General features: G+C 47.0%; 1 protein-coding gene across 3 annotated transcripts in view; it reads right to left on the bottom strand.

Moving 5' to 3' along the window:
• The window catches only part of CACNA2D3 (calcium voltage-gated channel auxiliary subunit alpha2delta 3), an 829,919-nt gene extending 809,653 nt beyond the window's left edge, over positions 1–20,266 (bottom strand). For all 3 annotated transcript variants that reach the window (XR_002136724.2, XM_074313124.1, XM_074313125.1), the window contains exons 1-2: positions 19,994–20,266; positions 19,243–19,324 (exon numbers count right to left, since the gene is read on the bottom strand). Coding sequence is in view for 2 of the 3 variants with exons in the window: in XM_074313124.1 (XP_074169225.1) it covers positions 19,243–19,324; positions 19,994–20,115 (204 nt within the window). In the remaining variant the exon portion in view is untranslated. The remainder of the gene's footprint in view (positions 1–19,242; positions 19,325–19,993) is intronic.
• Positions 20,267–21,032: the final 766 nt, after the last annotated feature.

The raw sequence follows: 21,032 nt of genomic DNA, 5'->3' as shown, positions 1-21,032 counted from the left end.
TATGGCAAGGATTAAATGAGTTAACATACATTAGGTGTTTTGAACGCTGTCTGGCCCGTAATAAATGTTCAACGCACACCAGTGTGTTGCTGTTGTCATCGTCGTTGCCATCACCAACATCATCATCCAGAAAACAAAAACGAGAAAGACAGGATGGCTTCAAAAAGCTTGTGCGGCTGAGGGGAAGACCTAATGAGAGTAATTAGACACCGAGGTCGGCGATGAGGACCGTGAGGGAGGTACAAAAGGGAAAAGATGACAGAAATTGGAGAAGGCTTCCCAAAGGCAACAGTAACTGAGGGCCCAGCACTGAGCACCAGCCTAGTAGAAGCTCAAAGCAGTTTGCTGAGAACTCGGTGTGAAGACTGAAAATTCTACAGGCATCTGTAGAGACGGGGGGTGGGGGGGGGGGGAGTTTAGGGCAGTGGGCACAAGAGAAGCAAAGGCTGAGAAGAAAGTGTGAGTTTTGGGACCCAGAACTCATGCAAGGAGCTGAAGAATGGTCCCAGGTGGGGTAGTGAGGGTGGAGTTGGGCCACGATGAGTGAGGAAGCATCACAAAGGACCCAGGGTCTCTTCTTCCAGCTCTCTGTCACATTAACTCCTGCCATCCCCTGGGTCTCAGCTGAAGCTCATCACCTCTGCAAAGCCTCCTGTGACCCCGTGCCAGAGCAGGTCACCACAGGGAGACTTGCATAACTAAGTCTAATTCTTGGAGAAATGCCTGATTCTTGCTCTAGGTTGCAAACTCCATGAAGCCGTGGAGTGTGTTATTTTGCTTGTCTGTGTACCGCAAAGCCAGCACAACACCTGAGACAGAGCAGCAAGATACAAAAATGTTTGTTGAATGATGAATGAATGAATGAATGAATGAATGAATGAATGAATGAAAGAAATTACAAAATTTACACCGTTTTCTCATGCTCCTGCCAGGGACCAGCCAACGTCTGAGGCAATGATATTCCCTCTGGAGATGTTCTCCACCTCCTTCCTCCACACAAAATGGAGAAATGGAAAAGAAATGTGTTATTGCTATATTTTGACATCCTGGACTAAAACCTGCTACACAAGAAGCAAAGTATTACTAGCCAGCGTCTCTCAAGTCTACACTACACTATTCAAGGGCTTAATTCAAGGACTTTTTAAAAGAGAACAGAAAGTGCTCCTCTTCATACTTCAGCCCCTCTGCCACCCCTTGTCTTCCTGACTTACCCCAGCAGCCTCACCCACAAAACAAACCTGAGAAAAAGAGGATAAACAGCGAGGCTCCTCAGCCCATTGCAACTGGAGTCTAAGGGGCTTTGCAGTGAGCCAGGAGGTTTAAATCACCATTGCAACGCACAAGAGAAAGATGACACATGCACATGTAGCTTAGTGGGAAAAGCTCTCATTCACCAAGTCCCAGAAAAAGCACCTTGAACAGAGCCTTGATGAGGATGGGATATTTCAACATCCTGGTGGGACTTTGCAGTTAATTGAGAACATAAGAGCTTTTAGGGAGCTTTTTCCAAAAGAAAGTTTACCAGTCTGTCATTCTACCCCAAAATGAAAATTGACCAAATCATTAGTTCCCAAACAACCATAAGGCTACATCTAACATGACCCACATTCTCGGGATGCCATCTTGGAAAGTACACACATGTACGCGTGAGGGACCTGGGAGCTGTGTGGAGTGCCGGCCCAGGGAGAAGCAATGTCGGAGCCAGAGCCAGGATGTGGACCCCGGACTCCCAGGCAGGAGCCTGCCCTCTCTAGCCTTGTGGCCCGTGGTCCAGCAACACACACACACACATTTCACTTTCAGATCACAGGGGACAGATGGTGTTCTTCCCAGGAACTTAGGTAACACCAACGAGAGGAGCCAACAAGCCCCCATTAGCTGATGGCTGTGGCTGAGGACAGAGAAGAACTGGCGTGCATCTCTGTTTTGTCCTTTACGATCTGGCCGACTTCTCTCAGCCTCAGTTTTCTCAGCCTCTAAAGTTCATTCATTGCTGCACTCACACGTTCGTTTATGCCATGAACATTTACTGGCAGAGCCTCTTACAGGAGCCAAAAATAAAGCAAGGAGCAAGCCAAAGATCTTGCTCTGGGGGGCTGACGTCTTCTGGCTAAGGGAATACCACTGAACCTGAAGGGTGGATGCATAACTCAACGATGGTAAGAATTAAGATGGTTGCTGCCATTCATTGAATTCCTATGACTGCCGGATACTGAGCTGAATTCCATATTCATGATCTAATTTCATCTTCAAACAGTCCAATGAGCTAGAGATCACTGAAGTAGAAGGAAAATGTTAAATAAGAAGCTAAGTAGCTAAGTAGCTAGTTATACCACTCAGAGGTGGAGCCAGGATTCGAACCCACGGCCAGCTTGCAGTGCCATGGTCTTAACCCTCAGCTCCACTGCTTATGTCTGTTCCAAACAGCTAGTGTTCCTGGGGTGTGCAAGTCCCCTTTCCTGAGTTCCACCTCCCCCAAGAGACTTGAGCTCTTTCCTGGCTCCAGCCGGAAAAGAACACAGCACATTTGTTGAATGAATGCTGGCTTTTTTTTTTTTTTAATTTGGCAGTTTAAAGCAATTAACATGATTTAGTCAGGGATGTTATTAAGTCAACATTCAAGGAAGGGTGGATCAGGGGAAATGAATATATCAGGTTATATAAATACCAATTTACTCGCTGTCTAAAATATCACAGAACTTCATCACATGTCAAGTATTTTAGTCCCTTTTATTTTTGCCTTTTATATTCGAAGATGACTCCATTCCCTGACATAACTTAAGAACAAGCCTGTGGTACAAAGATTCCCAGGAAATAACGTCAGCCAAAAATGTAAAGGGGAACTTACCGAGATGGGATGTCACTTCTGCCTCCTCCAACAATGGTGCTACCCTGTTTTCTCTTGGCCATTTAGCTAAGTCTGCCTTGCCTCCCACAGTGTTTGCTCTATGTGAGTCATTGCCCCTACCAGATTCATGAGGAAGGCCCCGTAGTATCTGCATTCCTCCCTCTACTCCCGGCACCTGGTTCCGGGAGCAGGTGCCCGGTGTGGACAGAGGCAGGGCAACAGATACTGGGAAGAGGGATGGACACTGGCACTAAATGGAAAAAGTGCCACCCGTCTCATAGTGGGACCGACAGGAAATGAGGCAGGATCTGCCATCTTCTGGACCGTGCTGGGTCTCAGCACTGAGGGACCTGGGAGTTCTGTGGGGTGTAGGCCCAGGGAAAAGCAGTGTCGGAGCCAGAGACAGGATGTGGACCCCGGACTCCCAGGCAGGAGCCTGCCCTCTCTAGCCTTGTGGCCCCCAGTCCAGCCATATCATGCCCAAACAACCAAAAAACAAAATAAAATCCAGGAAATCAAGCTCAGCAAACCCAGATCCAGATGTGGAAAAATAAATTCTTGAGAGAAGGTGGGATCACCAAATTAATCTTCAAAAAACAAACACATAGGAATATAACAGTCATATTCGCATCTGGGGGTGGTGTTCCTCCATCTGGCTCTTCCATCACTAGCTTTGTCATCTTGGGCCCAGTTTTCCTCAAATGCAACACAAACATGGAATACTACTCCTGGGCTAGCTGTGAGCATTAAATGAAAGGATCTCTTCACGTACTCGCTCATTCACCAAACACTCATGAGGCATCTCTGCGGGCCAGGTCCTGGGCATGCCAATAAGAACCGAACCAGGCATTGTTCCTGGCCTCAGAAAGATGACCCAGGTCAGAGAAGGAGAGGAGAAAACAAATAACTGCCCAGCAGGTACAATACCAAACACCAGACACAGTGGACGCACTAAAAGGAGGTGACCAATATAACACAGATGCAAAAACTCTCTGTAAATTCCGTCAGTGCCAAATATCGGGTGTTTTGAAGACCACTGCTCACCCTATGCTTCCCAAAGTTCCCTCTTTCACTCTCCTCCCTTTCTCTCATACTTCCTCCCACCGCTCCCCAGATTGCCTCTAACTGGGCTTTCCACATAGCAGCCAAGTGTTAACACTTGGGACCAACTAAGATGGCTGCTGTTGACAGAAAGAGGCAAATACAAACACAGGTAAGAGTACAGGGTCACAGTCAGATAGCCCTGAGTTCAAGAACCAATGTCACCATTTATTAGGTATGTGACTTTGGGTAAGTCACATCACCTCCCTGAACCTAAGTGTCCTCATCTACAAAATGGGACCATCAGAGCACCTACTTCATGGGATTCTTGAAAAGGTGAAACAAAATTTATATAGAGAGCTTAGATTGTGACTGGCTGATAAACGTTAGCTATCACCATCTACTGTTATTATTGGGGAAAACACAGCTTTAGTCTCAAAAAATCAATGTTGCAGCGCCCAGAATAAAATTGAACTAACCTATAATCTACCCTAGTAACATTTTAGAGCACTTTTTTTCTTAACACATTTACTAGATTGTGAGATCAATTTACTGCTCAAAGCCAGCCTTCTAAAGAGAATAGAATAGAATAGAATAGAATAGAATAGAATAGAATAGAATAGAATAGAATAGAATAGAATAGAATAGAATACAGTCGAATAGAACAGACCAGACTGCACTCAGAGAATAAGGCTAAGTAATGCTTTATAAAACTTGTGTGTCACATGGTAAATTGTGCGCAATGGGTTGCAGTGAAGCATGTATTTTTTACTGTGGGGTCATGGTCAAAAAGTTTGAAAACTGCTGACTTCGAAAAAATACAGTTTTGTGCCCAAAAGGTCCCCGGGGTGGGGGGTGGGGGTACAATTCTTGTAGCAGGGAGACGAGGAGCAGCCTTTTATGGGAAGCAGACGGCATCACTCATAATGATGTTCACCAAACGATTTTCTGCTAAAGAGTTGGTAACCATAGGTCCCTGTAACCTATTTGGTAAGAAGAAAAGCCATCAGTGACAGGTCAACAAATTCCTCTCCATCTCACAATTGGAGAATGACCATTTCAACTCTGCTCAGTGATTTCTAAATAAACTGCTTCAACAATCAGACATGCTCCTGGGTACTTCTGACTTAAAAGATAAACTGCCTGACTTGTTCCAAAGTTCCCATTTTTATGGCAGAAGAAAAGCTCCATTCACACCATGCACATCGAGGAAGGCTGAACCCAGTGCCAGCTTCAGGCTGGGTCCACGGGCCCTGCCACAACCTCTGGCCCAGGACAGCACAGACTTCACACACACACAGATACTTAAGCAAACCACAGTAGGGAGACGTGCACACTTCCTCCCAGCAGAAGAGAGAGAGAATGATGGAGTCTCTTTAGGGGAAGCCAGCAACCTTCCTAGCAGTGATATCAGCAACATTTCTCAAAGCATGGTCCCTAGACCACCAATGTCAGAATCGCCGCAGAAGTTCACTGAAATACAGGTTCCTGGGCTCTGGGTTAAGCTGACTGAGTCTGAATCTCTGGGAGTGGGGCCCCGGAATAATTCATTTTAACGAGCTCCACAAGTGATATTTCTGATGATAAAGTCTGACATTCTCTAGAGTCAGGGCTTGGAAGTCAGACCAGGCAACAAGCAGGGTGGGCAGGGTAGATGGTGAGAATGGCATGGGCTGAGGGAGAAGGGGACACAGCCTGGTGGGGGAGGGGGGGCGTGAGCAATGTGTGGTCACTGAAGCATTCAGGGTGAGGGGTGAAAGGTGGCACCCACCACAGCTCTGCATGCTTCACTGAGTATTCAATGGGTGTCTGCTGAAGCAGGAAGGAAAGGAGGGAGGGAAGAAAACATTTCCAACATTAGGTTAAAAGCAAGTGTGCTCTTGTAAGCCTATCACAACAGCTGAAGATTTTCCCATATCATGCTATTCTGCCCCAAGTGAACCATTTGGTCATTTGATGCTCTATTGTGAAAAAGGAGAAGGTCTGAGGCCTCAAGTTTCCAGATGGGTTTATCAGCATTGAATAAACGCTTGACTAATTGCTCTATCTCCTATTCGCTTCACTTATGCAGATCGTGTTAATGGGGGGGAATGTTCACTGATGACACCCTGGGACACAATATTTTGGCTGTTAAAAAAGAGATACATTGGGGAACATTTTCTTGAGGTGAAAGTCGCTTCACTTCAAAGTGAATTAATCTGAGGGAAGTCTGCAAAAACGCCCTTGTGCGAGGCGAGTGGAACAAGTCTCCTGTGCAGTCCAGCAAGGCAGCTATGAGAGGCATGGGGCAGGGAGCAGAGGGGCACAGGGCTAGAGGCTGCCTCTCTCTGTCCTCTAGAAGTCCTCTGCGTGGCATGGTGCCTTCCATCCCTCTGCTTGCTCAACGCACAAGCCCAGGGCTGACATTCCTGATTTATTGTGACACCTGGGGACTGCCACTGGGCCCCCAAGCACCCACAGGTAAAGGGTCTGGTTCTCAAGATCTGCTCCAGCTCAGAAGTCCTCTCATCCCCTTCTGAGTGAGCAGTCGGGCTCAGCAGGAAGGTAGAAGGCAGGCATCAGATTCCAGTTGCTGCGCGACCACACGGTGAATTCTGAGTGTGATATGACACGGGACGCTCCCCACAGCAAAAATCATCCTGGGAGCCTCAGGGCATCCAGAGCGTAATGTCCCAGGGAGGAGCTGGACTCAAGATTCCTCCGAAAGTCTCAAAATGCAATATCCTGGTGGGCCTGATACTGGGGGATGTAAGTGGTTGGAGCTAATAAACATATTTTGGCAAAACTGCCCCCAATTAAATCCATATAATTTAATTCCCACTTCCCAGCCAGCTGCTCCCCCTCATCTCGGAGGGGCCGCTGCAGACTTGCGGCACATCCCAAGGCCAGGCCTGCAGAAGACAGCGGGCAATTGCACCTGCAGGGTGCAAATGCAAATAACCCCAACTCGATTTATGGCCTCTCACGAGGTTTCCTCCCACACAGAGGTGCTGGACCCAGCCATGTAGGGCGCAGCCGGGATGGCGTCCAGAAGTGGGTAGCTCCACTCCGTGGATGCTGCAGGTACATGCAGCGGACAGAGAATCAGCTCCAATTGCCTGCAATGCACAGATGCAGAACCCCAGCTCCAGTGGTGTAAAAAATAAATAAATAAACAAACAAATATGAAAGAAAAGCAAGCTGCACTGAGAAGGTGAAGTCATGCTTCGAAAACACCGTGTAACATCTTGATGCTGGTGGGCCCTCAGAGAAGGCCAGGTAACTACCCCACGTGAAGGTGAAGGGGTAGAAATTAAAATCCCCATTTCTCCCTAATGCCACTGGCAATGTAGCGTTCCAGCGCTCCTTGGAATTAGCTGCAGCAGCCTCCTAATTGCCTTTGCCGAGTTGCCTCCCCAGGTTGATGGTGGCGGCTGCGCGGCCCCATCAGTCTCGCTTGGTGCTCCTCGTGCACCCGCCCGGCACTGCGGTGCTCCCGCGGCAGCTGCTCGGCTTGGCACTGCGGAAGCAACAGGACCTCTAAGGCTTCTGGGGAAACTCGGCCATGTTTACAGGGTGCTGACCAAGATGGGCTGGGGTGCTCCCAAGGGTAAGGAGGGGGTCGCAGGCTGAGGGAAGTGAGGACCAGCTGGCTCGGCTGTCTGGCAGTCCCTGCTGGCACCGAGAGGCTATGGGCGAGGGACCTGCCTGCAGGGCTTCAGAGCTGGATTGCTGTAGATGGGAGGCAGTCCCCTACTTCTTGCAGCACCCACGCCTAATGCTAGGGACTCGTAAGGCCCAGTGTTGGGGAATAAATGAAGAAAGGGATGTGAAGGACCTAGCTCTTGGCCTGTGCTCAACAGCATCCGTACTCTCATCATCAGCCTGTGAGCACCAGGAAAAGGGCTCAGCTAGGCCCTTCCTTTGCTTATCTGTTCATTCATGCATCTGCAACAACCCTAAAGCCCACCCCAAAGATAGTTCTGTGCTAAGTGCCAAAGGGGGCCCTCTCCGAAAGAACAAGCCTGCTCTCAGGGAATTTAAGGTCTAGTTTACCTGCCTCCTTGTCAACACACCCCACTGAAAGAGATAAGGGGTCCTCAGGATATCGCACATCCCCAGACCTGCCAAGGGCACCACCGGATCCGCCAGACTCATTCCAGGCAAGATAAAACTGACCCTAGCAGGTCCAAGAGCTATGCCCTTCAAGCTAGCTGACAATCATGTGGAAAAGCAGAACCGTGACTTCCCCAAGGGGAAAATAAAATAAGCACCATGAAACATCCAGAACAGAGAGACAAAAAAATGGGGATAACAAAGACAGAGGAACTAAAATTTACTGGCACTTCCCAGATATCCAGTTCTGTGCTAAGACTATTACATGCCAACATAGCTAATCCTCACCATAACCCCATTTTACAGATAAGGAACATGAGGCCTGGCTGAAGAAAGGCCAAGCTACATCTGAAAGCCACATCTGTCTTGTCCCAAGGTCCCAGAGCCCAATCTGGCGCTTCCACACAACCTTTCACATGTCATAATGGGGCATACACAAAGGGAACTTTAACCAAATTCAATGAGACTGTCAGAAAGGTTTCTTAAGAGTCAGACCTAATAAGGGGAGGACTAGCTGACCTGTAAAGGAAATCAAAAGACCAACAGCATCATTTTATTATAAAAAAAGGGAGAACCATTAAAAGCTAGTAGACTTACTGGGCCCTTCCCTCAGTTCAGCTATTGCCCTTTTTAATGCTGTATTATGAAAACATATGGCAATGCACCCAAACAAGACTAAGTATTCCGCTGGGGAAAGGATTAAGGGCATGAAGACGTTTCCCACAACCACCCCCGTGAGCCGACACCAGGCTGTGACGGAAGCGCAGGAAAAATGCTGATGCTGGGAAATACCGAGATGCCCTTGCTCAGACCCCACTCCACCCCAGGCACGTGACCAGGATTCATGCCACCCAGGCTCCAAGCTGGCCTCTGCCACCTGGAGCTGTACAGCCTGGGCAGAGTCTCACTCTCCGTCTCAGTTTTTATACCTCTAAAATGGAGATGATGATAGAACCAAGCTCAGGAGTGGGTGTAAGGAATTAAATGAAATTAAATGCTAATAAAGCACCTGTATCATTATTAGGGTTACTGCCTAAGAAGCAGTAGGGCTCAGTGATGGGCAGCTTTAGTGGAGGTGTCCAAATAAGGCCTCCAGATGGCCTGACAGTAACTCTCCCCCAAGTGGACAAACTGCTGTGTTCAGCAGCCAACATGCCCTGGTATGTGGGAGCAGCTCCTGGGGAATAAGAATAATTAATAATAATGGCAACAATAACAACAGCCCACCTTATCTAAACACTTCCTATGAGCTACTTACAGCTAAGTGTCCTGTGTGCAGCTTCTCACTCATACCTCTCAGCTCCACCCTAGAAGTCAGTACCATTGCGCCCATTTGACAGGTAAGAACACAGGTTCAGCGACCGACTTGTCAGGGTCAGATGCGGAGTGGCAGCATCAGATTCCAAACCGGACTAGTCTGACTCATATCCAGACTCTCACCTCTATGCTCTGCCTTCCCAAGACCAACCACCCCTCTTTAAAGATTTTTAAAATCAGTAATTCTCTAATTTCTTTCTAACTCTATATAGGCTCTTCCTATAATTCATAGGGCATTTGTTTCATGCAAAAAAAAAACACTGAAAATCTTGCTGTTGAAGTATAAAACCCAGCATAAGTCTGTAATTCTGAAATTCCTGTTCTGGGAAATATGTATGGTTGGGGGATTTTTTTGGAACAGGTTAGTGAGCTGTGAGCCCTTTCCTGAGAGGATTACACCTTGTTTCAGGGTGACTAGATGACTTCTGATGTTCTGAAACACTCCAAGTTGGCCACAGACCGAGCTTTTAAAGTAGTTGCCAGTTTTTATTAACAAAGCGAAAGTCGTGTGTATTAAAACACGTTTGCACACCTTGTAACGAGTGTCTGACAGTGATCCCCTTAAAGTGTGCCCTCTGAGCCTGTGTGCAAAAGCATAGCATTCTGACAGAAGCCCAGGCCAGAACGGAGAGGAAAGAACAGTCAAACTTCAGCGTTACCATCCACGACGCCAAACGACTATCATTTATGTCTGTGGGGCAAAAACCTATGCCCACTGAGCTGTTTGCACATGATGTGATCATGTTGTGCTAATAGAAATTTCACTGATAATGGAAACTGGTAGGAAGCTAAGAGTGAAGCTGTATGTTACGACACGTGGCCAAAGACTACCCACCTCCAATGGATTTACTGCCTCCCACACCTATTTTTCTTTTAACAATATTTTTCCGCCTCTGCCTCAGTGAAGCACAATGGAAAAGCCATTATGGATGGTGCAGAGACAAAGAGCCAAATGCCTGCCCGGTGTTTCTGACGCTCACCTTGCTTTGCAAATTACAGTACAATGTTATAGCAAGAACAAACTGGAATCCCACAACTGCCCACCTTCACTGTACAAGGGACAGGATGAGGAAAATGTGGGAAAAGAAAGCAAAAGAAATTCACCTCCTCAGGGACATAATGAATGTTTTTGTTTGCCTGGTGCCCCTGTCACACGAAATGTGTGTGATATACATTGCCTTAATTTGATGAACTCATCACAAGATCAAAGTGACTAAAATTCCAGGTGTCTCTCTTTCTCTTCATTAATAATGAAACGGGACTCTATAAATGAGAGAGTGGCCAGAGATCTAAAGCTTCCCATGTGCCACATAGTCTAAACTACTTTATATGTGTTATATCATTTAATCTTCCCAAAGCCCTATGACACAGGGGCTTTCATTATTAGCTCTATTATGTCAATAAGCAAGGGAGATGAAAGTGGTGTCCCAAACTATTTGGCCCAAGTGGAACCACATTTACTTTCATCACTGACTTCTTCTTGACTTCCGGTGCTGACTATAGTGGCTTTATGCATAAATAATTTTTAAAAGTTACACAGCTACAGTAGCATCCCCCTTCATGATTTCAAAGTGTTGGTGCCTCTGTTTACACAGAGAGGGTGGCAAGTATCACTTGTTCAGCATCTTTAAGGAGATCAGCAGAGGGCCGCAGATGCTCAAAGGCCAAAACACAACAGAACATGCCAAGGAGGCTCTGAAGAGGAGGCAGGCAGAGCCCGCGGGAGGAGCCAAGGAACACGGGATGCCTGTCAGTGTCTCCTGAGACTCGGTGACAGATGGCAGTCCCCATGCATTGTTGCACCTCCCTGCCCCTGGACTGGAGGTAAGACCACCCTGCCCCAGTGAGGTGCCTCATCCCCAGCTGGCCTCTAGCACCAGGAAGTGGTTGGGAGAAGTCGGGAGTCTTCCAAAGCCTAGCTAGAAGACGTCTCACAGAAAAAACTGCCTAGAACACTGTCTAAGAGACCATTTGGATTCATGTATGTCCGCAGGGGCTTCTGGATGCACTCTTAGACCGAGGAAATTTGGGGGGCTCTGGGCTCTCATTCTGGGCAGTGCAGCAGACACAGTCATTCCTCAGCCTGGCGCACCGCCTACGTAGCAGAGCGAGCCAGGGTGGAGGTAACAAGACCTCGTGTGAGGAGTTCCTCTGGGGGTCTCCCCAAGCCTCAGGGAGAAGGGAGCCGACCTCAAGGAGAAGAGTGAGCCTCTGGGCAGAGACTGTCCACTGCCGCCTCCTCCCTGTCAGGTTGCAGGTGGGATCCCCTTCCTACATGGCAGCATGCGTCACTCACTCATCCCTTCATGCACTCGCTTGTACACTCTGCCCACATGAAGGTGCACAGGTGCTCAAGGAAGGTGATCTGAAGAGTTGGTATCTGTCCTGCAAACAATCATGATGTCAACAACCCTCTGGCAGGAAGCTGTTATGCGTCCGGCACTGTGCTAGATGCTTTGCATATTTTATTTCATTTGATCCTCACCACAGTTTGTAAGGTAGAAGGTATTGGTCTCCTGTCACATTTGAGAGTACAGGTTCAGAAATGTTAAACTACAAGGTGACCCTACTAGGAAATGGCAGATCTGGGACTCAAATCCAGGTTCTGACTTCAAACCATGTCCTCTCAGCTGTTATCCCAGGCTTTAATTGTTTCTGAGGTAATTTCCCAGATGTTATCTCATTTAATCCTCTCAAACACCCATGAGGTAAAACAACACCGGTATTATTCACTTTTTTTTTTTCAAACAGGAACTGAGGTCAAAAAAGGTCACACAACGATGAGAGACGATAACATCGTAGCCAGGTGTGCAGACTCTGGAAGCTCAGCGTGGTCACCTTAGAGAGGCTGCTAAACGTCTGCAAGCCTCGGCTTCTAAATCCATAAAATGGGGTGACTGGTAGTCCCTGACTCATTAGGTTGCTGAGGAAATGTAATGGGATGACGTATGTAGAGTACTTCTCATAGTACCTGCAATGCAGAAACTTCCAGTGAATGCTACCTGTTTTTACAATTTGATTAAGCAACTTGCCCAAGGCCACTCAGGAAAGCTTACAGAAAAGATAAGACAGATGCCACCACTCCTAGGCCAGTGACCTTTTAACAACACTGCGTCTCCAAAGATGTGCGTCTCTGAAAATGCTCCAAGCTCTGGACCTATTACAATAAACAAAGATGGGCAAAGGACGCCCCCTAGACTGACTGTGGCCAGAACATTAAATTAGGCTGAGAGGATGACCAACCCCGCAGGAAAAAAAAAGAAAGCCAAAACGAGGACGACCTCCCCATAGAGGGGCTTTGCTCCCTGCCCAATGAGCCCTGTGCTTGTTTTAACGCTCTGCCATTATCATCTTGAAATTCTTCATCATTTGTAACAAGAGGTCCCATATTTTCCTTTCACACTGGGCCCTGCAAATTATGTAGCTGGTCCTGTCTCAGCAGATCCTCAGCTTCCAGCTGCCTGCAAAATCTCAGATGTTGGACAAATCCACACCTGGCGGACTCGGTCACTGGTTTCTCTCCTAGCACCCTGGCTTGCTCCCTCAGGCCACTCTCTCTAGAAGCCCAAGAGAACAAGAACAGTGTTCCCTGTCAGCAGGCAGCATCTGGCACATTCTGTGATGAGCAGCATCCATTTTTATTGGCATACTCATGCACACATAAACTTAATAAGTATAACGGTAATGACATGTGCAAGCCCCGAATATCGACTGGCAGTCGCTTCTCCTAAAACAGATAACCAGTGGTCTGTTCTGTGAACCCACAGCCATTTACAGCCCTGCCCGATTTGCCTGTCCAGATCATTTACATGGATAACAGCTCTTTTGACCCTGGGAGGGTACTGTTTTCCAATATCAGGTGCCAAGATAAACACTCGGAAGTGCACAAAGTGAAGAAATAGCCATCTATTTCTTGTCAGGAGATAATGCTCTCCTTTCCAATTTGGCCTTGAAATGCCCATTAATAGTTTGGCTTCTGAGTTATTTTCATAATCTTGATTTGGGGGTAAGCAGGAAGCTAAGCCACATATAAATGTAATACACCTTATAAATGTAATGCCTTGTTTAAACTGCCTTGGAATGAGCACCCAGTGGGTATTGACCAAAGCAAATGGAAACAGAAATGTTTAACATTTGTTGAAAACATACTTGACCTTTTTCAAAGTTGTATTTGTAAAATAACTTTCTTCTAGCTACTCACACAGAAATCCTCTAAAACCCATCAGCTATGCAGATGCCTAATCTGCCAAGGATGAGGGAGGTGTGGCCCAGGCAGAAGCCGTCACTGAGGGGTCCTACCTTGTGGTTTTACATTTCAGAAACAACCACCTCCAGGGACTGGTCCCTAAATACTCAGGAAGATCAAGGGACGTCAAGTGCCCTCCCCTTCCTCTACATCATGCTCTCCCCTTGAAGGAGAAGCGAGGCTGATGAAGATTCTATCAGTGTTGCCAGAGATGAGGAACTTTTCCTCTCGTTGAATGATACACAAAAGCATCACTGCAGTCACTGGAGATGAAACATAGGCCATAGTGTCTCTTGTATAAAAATTACATTGAAAGGGGGGAGGGGGGAATCTCATATGCTAATTCACAGTCTGGCATTTAAAACATCTATTGCACTTTTTTCTCATTCTCATTCTCAGCCATAGCAAACCTCTAAGTCAAATCACAGTGTCCCAGGGAACACACAATCTGCTGGAAGATGCTTCAGGTCTCAACTTGGGAGCTGATTTCAACAAGCACTACGACTGCAAAAGATGGGGGGATCCCTGAAATAAATACCGCCGAGGTGTGTACTTGGACAAAGGAAGAGCCCATTTGTGGGTATCTGGTGGAAAATCTGGACTGATGACAGACCTGCAGCAAAGGATCCTTCTGGGAACATGCGCTTCCTAAAGTAAGTCCATCACACCACGTCATTTATTGATCAGCGTAAGTGGGAGCACTAAACAGCACGTGAGGATCAATCAAAAATCTGAAAGGGAAAAAAGCTACAACCCCAAACTTGCACTTGCATGAGTATGTGCTTCAAAGTGCAGGACAATGAAACACTTGGCAGGGCCACAGATGCTGACGCACAGCTATGCCTGGATCACGAACCGGACACCTTCGTTGTGTTTGCCCATGCCTGACAGATTTCGTAATTATTAGGCGGTGTGGTATTATAATAAGATAAAATAAAAATAAACCAGTTTGAGATCACAATAGCAATTGATCACAATAACCACACTGGAATAAAAATCTGAAGTTTGCCTCCGACAAGAAAACCGTGCTTATGTTTTCATTTCCCTTAATTCTGACTAGCAGCTGTAAATCTAAGCAACAGAGGCTGCAGCAGTTCTTGGTGAGAGAAAAAGCAAAGCAGAAATATACCTGGCAGAAAAGAAATGTTGAGAAAAAGAAATGAACAAAAGAGGCTCAGACAAAAACGGAGCAAAGCCATGCAAAAAGAACTTTCTCTGGACAGCAAGGGACTATGCATGAGGTTACAAATGCAATTAGATACACGCGTGAGTAAGATGCACGAACTGAATGCTGACTGGTTACCCTGACCTGCTAATGCCCTGGTGATTGGGCTAACGAGACCAATAAACTGCCCTGAAAGATTGAAAATTGTCATTTCCGAGATTTCAAGACTTTTAAAAATAATCTGCCAGGGGAAAGTCCAGTGATTGAAGTGGGACTGTGACTGAAAGCATTGGCAGCAGAGGTTGAATGCACTAATCTTGCAGGATGACAAATAACTGTGTTTATTCAACAAAAATGTTCAGCTAAGTAGCACCTCCCCCGTAAAAGCAATCTGTGGAGTGTCAGGCTTCCTAAGGGCAGCATAGCACTGCTACCCAATTCCTGACAAGTGCCTCCTCCTATTTAATTATTCAAAAGTCCATCGATTCCCACATTGATAAAAAGTCATAATTATCAAAATGGCTTAAAGAGCCAACCTTTTACTTTGCTGACTCTGTCCTGTGGAAAGAGACATCAAGTTCATGTATTAAGGCCGCTCTCTCAATAACTAGTTGATAACACAAAAAAACCTGGTTGTGCATCCCAAGAAATGCTGCATGAGGCATCCAAAATAAATGTCAATTCTTTTCCAGCATTAATGGCAGAGACACACACTACCTGTATTTCTGCTGTATTTGTCATCACAATTCTGTAAAATCTAATTGGAACCTTTCATTCCCATGAACATGTATGTATTCCCTGAATGCAGGACTGAACAGAATGAAAACCCCAGCTCCTACCCAATTGTCCCTAAGGAGGATGAAATGACAATCACGCCAGTTTAATGCCTTTTATAGTGAATGTTAGGGGTGCAGAGCCCACAAATTTAAAAGCCTAGGTTACTGCACCTACTAGAATGCTTCTCACTGAATCCCCAAATTAGAGGGGTAATGAAGCTATGCCTCCCCAAAAGAACCCAAACAAAGCGCATTCTTTGGAGAAAATGAAGCAAGATAGAGGCAGCTGAATCCTGGCATGAATATGTCAAATAGGAAAGTTAATTAAAGGGTGAAGTGAATCGAAACCCCTGCAGTATCAGCAGTGAAGGAAGGCAGCATCCAGGCACACAGCTCATCAGCACGCTCCTTCCGGGGCCCGTTTTCCTACTACCACTGTAAAACCTCTCAAGATGAACTCCAGCTCAAACCTCCACGTCCCACATTCCTCCATTCTGTATTGACAACACACAACTTTGCTAAAACATGGACTACTGCATTTTATAAAAATCAAAAATATCCTCTTTTTAAGGAACTATTAGGTTGCTATTCTTGAGCTCAGCAAAGACAAGAAGGAAAAAAAAATAGGGAAAGTCTGGCATTGAATACCTAACATATTATCATAAGCTAAAGTAGCAAAAGCCATGCTATTCAACATAGAAACAACTGATGCAATATTCTCCTTTCAGAAGCCACAACAATGAGGTACATCGGTTCATGTTTGTATTTATGTTGATGAAGTGATAATACTGCTATCACCAAGTAAATTACCTAATAAAAACCTGTTACCAAAATGGCAGTTTTCCAAGTCTCCAAACACCTTAAAATAGATGGCCAATTATTATTTAACTTATATTCATAATAACTACTTTGTAAACTTTATGCCTTGCTGCAAAAATCAAACTCCCATGCCAAAAATGAACATACTAACTCCATCAATCGCAACATGAAGCATCAATTAGAGAAAGTACATAGAGTACATAAAATTATACAGTGGCATACAATATACATACTTAACTGGAATTCAAGTTTAAATGTCCATGCCTTAAAAGTATAATTACAGTCTATTATGCAACATAGTATTGTCACCTTGGAGTCCCCTTAATACAATGTTAACGCATTTTTCAACCAAGTTTCTTAAGTTACTTTGAGAGTATCTTAATTGCTAAGGATGAGATGGAAGGATACATAGGGTTTTGACTTAGAGTAGTAATTTCTCATGTAAATGGCCAAAACCTCGAAAATAAATAAGAGAAAGGCAACCATCTCCTTGCTTTTCCAAAGGATGTTCTGCCTCCCACACTCTGAGTACCTCAGATCTTTTCTCATTCATACTCTGAACTTTCTAAATCAATGTTCTTTGTTAATTTTTAAAATACAGTCATATTTGGGGGCAATAGACCAAGAGGGCCAAAAGATACTTGCAAAAGGGCTCCCCAAGTTGTCTGACACACCCTGCCCATCATTCATGGAAGTTCTTGCCTAGCAAGTGAAAGCCATGGGTTATCTCACGGTGGATGACTGCAATCCAAGTGCGAGAACAGATACCCACCCTGGAATTTAATGCCAAACAACAGCTCACCTTCCCCTCACATCAGATTACAAAATGCCAGGCAACAGCAAGAAATGGCAACAAAGCCATAAACAGCTGGAAATAATTACACAATTGTCAAGCTGCAAACATGACAAAAGCGAAGCTACGCTTGTGAATTCACTATCAGAAAGGATGCTGATGAGAAGGTAAGAGAAGCATTTGCGCTGTTTCCAATTTGCTATTATACAGCAGCCAATAATATGGTTGATGGGGCTTTGTGCAGTATGTGAGTGTGTGTATGTATGTGTGTGTATATGTGCGTGTTAACTTCAGAGAGAAGGAAAAGCATATGTCATGTGCTCCTACAAAATATGAGATAGAAGATATGTAAGCACAACCAAGAAAACAGTCACAGGCTCTGAAGGGATTCTTTCAGAGTTGCTATAACTAAACTACAACATGCAGATGAAAATATTTCTTTAAAGTTATACAAATATTCTCTTCTTTAAAGGCATAGGGAAAATACACAGGCGATGCGATAGTACAGAACTCTTCACATAAAACATCTGACATGTGGGCAAAATGCCAAAGCAGGGTATAGACTGCTCCAGATTAAAAGAATACTAGTGAAAGAGTCAATTCCTACTGTGTTTCCCTGAAAATAAGACCTAGCTGGACCATCAGCTCTAATGCGTCTTTTAGAGCAGAAATTAATATAAGATCCAGTCTCATTTTACTATAAGACTGAGTCATATAATATAATGTAATATAATATATTATAATGTAATATAATATAATACTGGATCTTATATTAATTTTGCTCCAAAAGATGCATTACAGCTGATGGTCCGGCTAGGTCTTATTTTCGGGGAAACATGGTATAAACTGAGAGGTGGGTCAGAGTATGTAAATTATCATCGTCCATAAAGGCACATCGTAGCCCCAAGTTTTTATCAACTGCCTATAATTCAATGAACTCCTTCCCCCCAAATAACAGAGTTCAGCAAACAATCTCTGCACAGTTTCAAAGAATATGGTTACTGGCAATTTTTAAACCAGAATAACTTCCGTCATTCTACTGTGGGCTGATGTTTTATTATGATATTTAAATTTCATGTGAGAAACTGTTTCATATAATGTCCCCAAAAATGCTACTCTCTGAAGCAGAATGCCATAAATAAAATACGTACTTGGTTACCAGGCAGCATGAATAACACATATGTTACATTGGCCCAAAAAGCACATTTAAAAATGCTTAAAAGTTAACAATTTAAGCTGTTTGTACCCATTTTCAGAGAATTATCTCCTAAAGGCCAACTGAATTTTCCATCTTTGAGAGAATACCTGGATTAATCCTGTTGATTCGTTAACCTGAAATTCTTTTAACCCCTCTAATCTCTCCTCCCCAGCCCATTTCTTTTTTCTTTTCTTCTTGGAGAGGAGGGCAGAGGACCATATATCTCATAATGTAATTTTAAGCATAATGATGCCTGTTTGAATTAAAATTGATGCCGTTTCTGATAAGAGCCTAATAATCAATTCTCCATTCTCATTACAGAATTATATGGACGCAGACCAATTTCTTAAGTTTGTGGACGACTCTCGTAGGTTATTACCCGGCGGTGCAGCTGAGTGGAAAGATAACCATATTCATTCTCCTTATCTGTAATGATGTAATGCATCCCAGCCCTGGGTCTTGATGATTGGGGAATAATGGAATTGTACAACTGCAGGGATGACAAACAATAGGGCAGCATCTTTCTGTGATATACTGAACCCCAGCCTCACGCAGGCAAGGTGAAAGACATCGTAAAATAGGCATTGATTCTGCCTCTTGGATGAAGTTTGCAGTTTTTGCCAGAGGAGCATCTGCTCTCACACTGAAACAGCTATACCGACACTGAGAGGAGAGCCGCACAGAAACACTCAGTTTTCAGAGCCCCAGCCAGGACAGTGCCATTGAGTATCCTGCTTTTCTTTGTGTTTAGAATCAAGTGTCATCTAAAAATAACCGGTTGGTCGGGAGAAGTCACTGCACAGTACATTGCCAAGAAACCGTGGGATCAGAGACACCTCTGATAACTAATGCTGCTGGGTGTTCACGTTTGTTTGGAAAACTAAATCTGCCTCCATTTTCTGTGCTGGAAAAGCCCTCGTCTCCTGCAACCACAGAAACCTTACCTTTTGCAGAAGCTGGGAGCCCGAGTACTTAGCAGCAATGGATTTTATCTCCCCACCAAAAGCCGAGGCCCAGAGCTTCACCCTACAGGGAGAAAGGGCACAAGAACAAATGTAACACCCGTGTCACAGCCAACACGCACGCACACGCACACATGGGCTGTGGCTGGAGAAGCCCGGCGATTAACATTGGATTTTAAAAAAAAAGAAGAAGAAAGAAAAAGCGCCTTGGTAGAAACTGCCAGCACCAAACTGCAGAGCACAGCGCGGGAGGGGGCCACCAGGGGAGGAGGTCACATAGTTCAAAATGCGTAAAGTCTCCTTAGGCTCACTAAAAACATCACTGGGTTTTATTTGAATAATTGCCTGGGAACTTACCCACCCCAAATGGGTATCACCTGGCAAATACTAGTCAGAAGAAATCCACCATCCCCCCTCTCCAAAAAGAAGTGAGATGGCGAGATAGCAAAGAGGGGGTTAAATAAACGGCCCGTGGAAGTTGGATTCGGTAAACAGGCTTCAAAGTTGATGCTGTCACTTGACATGAGCCTCTCCAGGTCTCACTCGCCAACCCGAGAAGATCCCACCACAGCCTCACCGCCCCACTCAGCCGCTGGAAGGCAGGTGCGAGGGGCGAGGCCGACGCCCGCGGCAGGTCCTGCCCAGCCGCACCTGCAGGCGCCCAAACTTGGGCACAATGGGTCGCGCGAGCGGCGGGATCCCCTCCCCGGGCAGCGCAGAAGCCAGCACTTACACGGAGAGTGGAATCTGCTGCTCCGAGCGCACCACGTCCCCCAGCGCGGCGCAGAGAAACGCGGCGGCGAGGAGCGCCGAGGCCCCCCGGGACGCGCGGCGCTGCGAGCCCTGCCGGGCCATGCTGGGCTCCCTCCGACGCGCCGGCCGCGGCGACAAGAGCGGCCGCCGGGAGCTGCAAGGAGCGGGCGGTGGGCGAGCGCGCTGGACTGCCTGCTCCGCGCCGCCCCGCCTGCCTCTCGTGCGCCGGGCTCACTTGGGGAGCAGAAAAAGGAGCGAGTGGGGTGGGGGGGAAGAGGGCGGAGAGGAGGGAGGGAAGAGAGGTGGAGAGGGAGGCAGGAGGGGGAGGAGGATTGAAGACGCGCCTCTCTCAGCGGCGGCCGCCCGGCCCCGCCTCGGCGGCCCCGGGGAGTCCGGCGGGCCGCGGCGGGAGGGCGGGAGGCGCCGCGCGGGCGGGGACTCGCAAACTCCAGTGTCCTTGGCCGGGGCGGAACGCGCCTTGCCCCGCCCGACCCACTGCGGCCGCCGAGTTCTTTACAACTCCGCAGTCAGCCACCGCGGGCGCGACTCTCCGGCTCGCCCCGGGCGGTCCCGCAGCCCCAGCGACCCGAGCCGGGGGTAGGGGTCGGGGTGGGGGCTCAGGAGGGAGGCCGAGGGCCGCGCGTGGCTCCCCGCACTTTGCCAGTGGCAGCTCCGAGCCTGCCCCGCACGCCCAGTCTGAGTCAGGGGCGGCGGGGTCAGGTTCTGCCGAGCCTAGAGGTGGCGCGACCCCCACCGCCGCCGCGCAATTTTCCAGTGGGAAGGGCGGGTGAAGAAGCAAAAGTCTAAGGAAGCCACGTTCGCGGCGGCGGCGGCTGGGGTCGCACACGGGAGGAATGGGTGGGCTTGGGACCGGGGACTCAGCGGGTTCTGGCCCGGGCACCGCTGCGTGGCCGCCCGCAGCGGCTCCCCGGGCCGCTGCGTTTGACTGGAAGACGGGGAGGGCGGCGCTGCCGCGTTGGCGCGGGCGCACGAGAGCGGAGCTGCCCGCGCCTGCCCGC

Source organism: Rhinolophus sinicus, linkage group LG10 (genome assembly GCF_036562045.2).
Source record: "Rhinolophus sinicus isolate RSC01 linkage group LG10, ASM3656204v1, whole genome shotgun sequence".
NCBI classification, from domain to species: Eukaryota; Metazoa; Chordata; class Mammalia; order Chiroptera; family Rhinolophidae; genus Rhinolophus; species Rhinolophus sinicus.
Note: the sequence above shows the minus strand (reverse complement) of the source record. Positions and strands in the feature narration are given on the sequence as shown.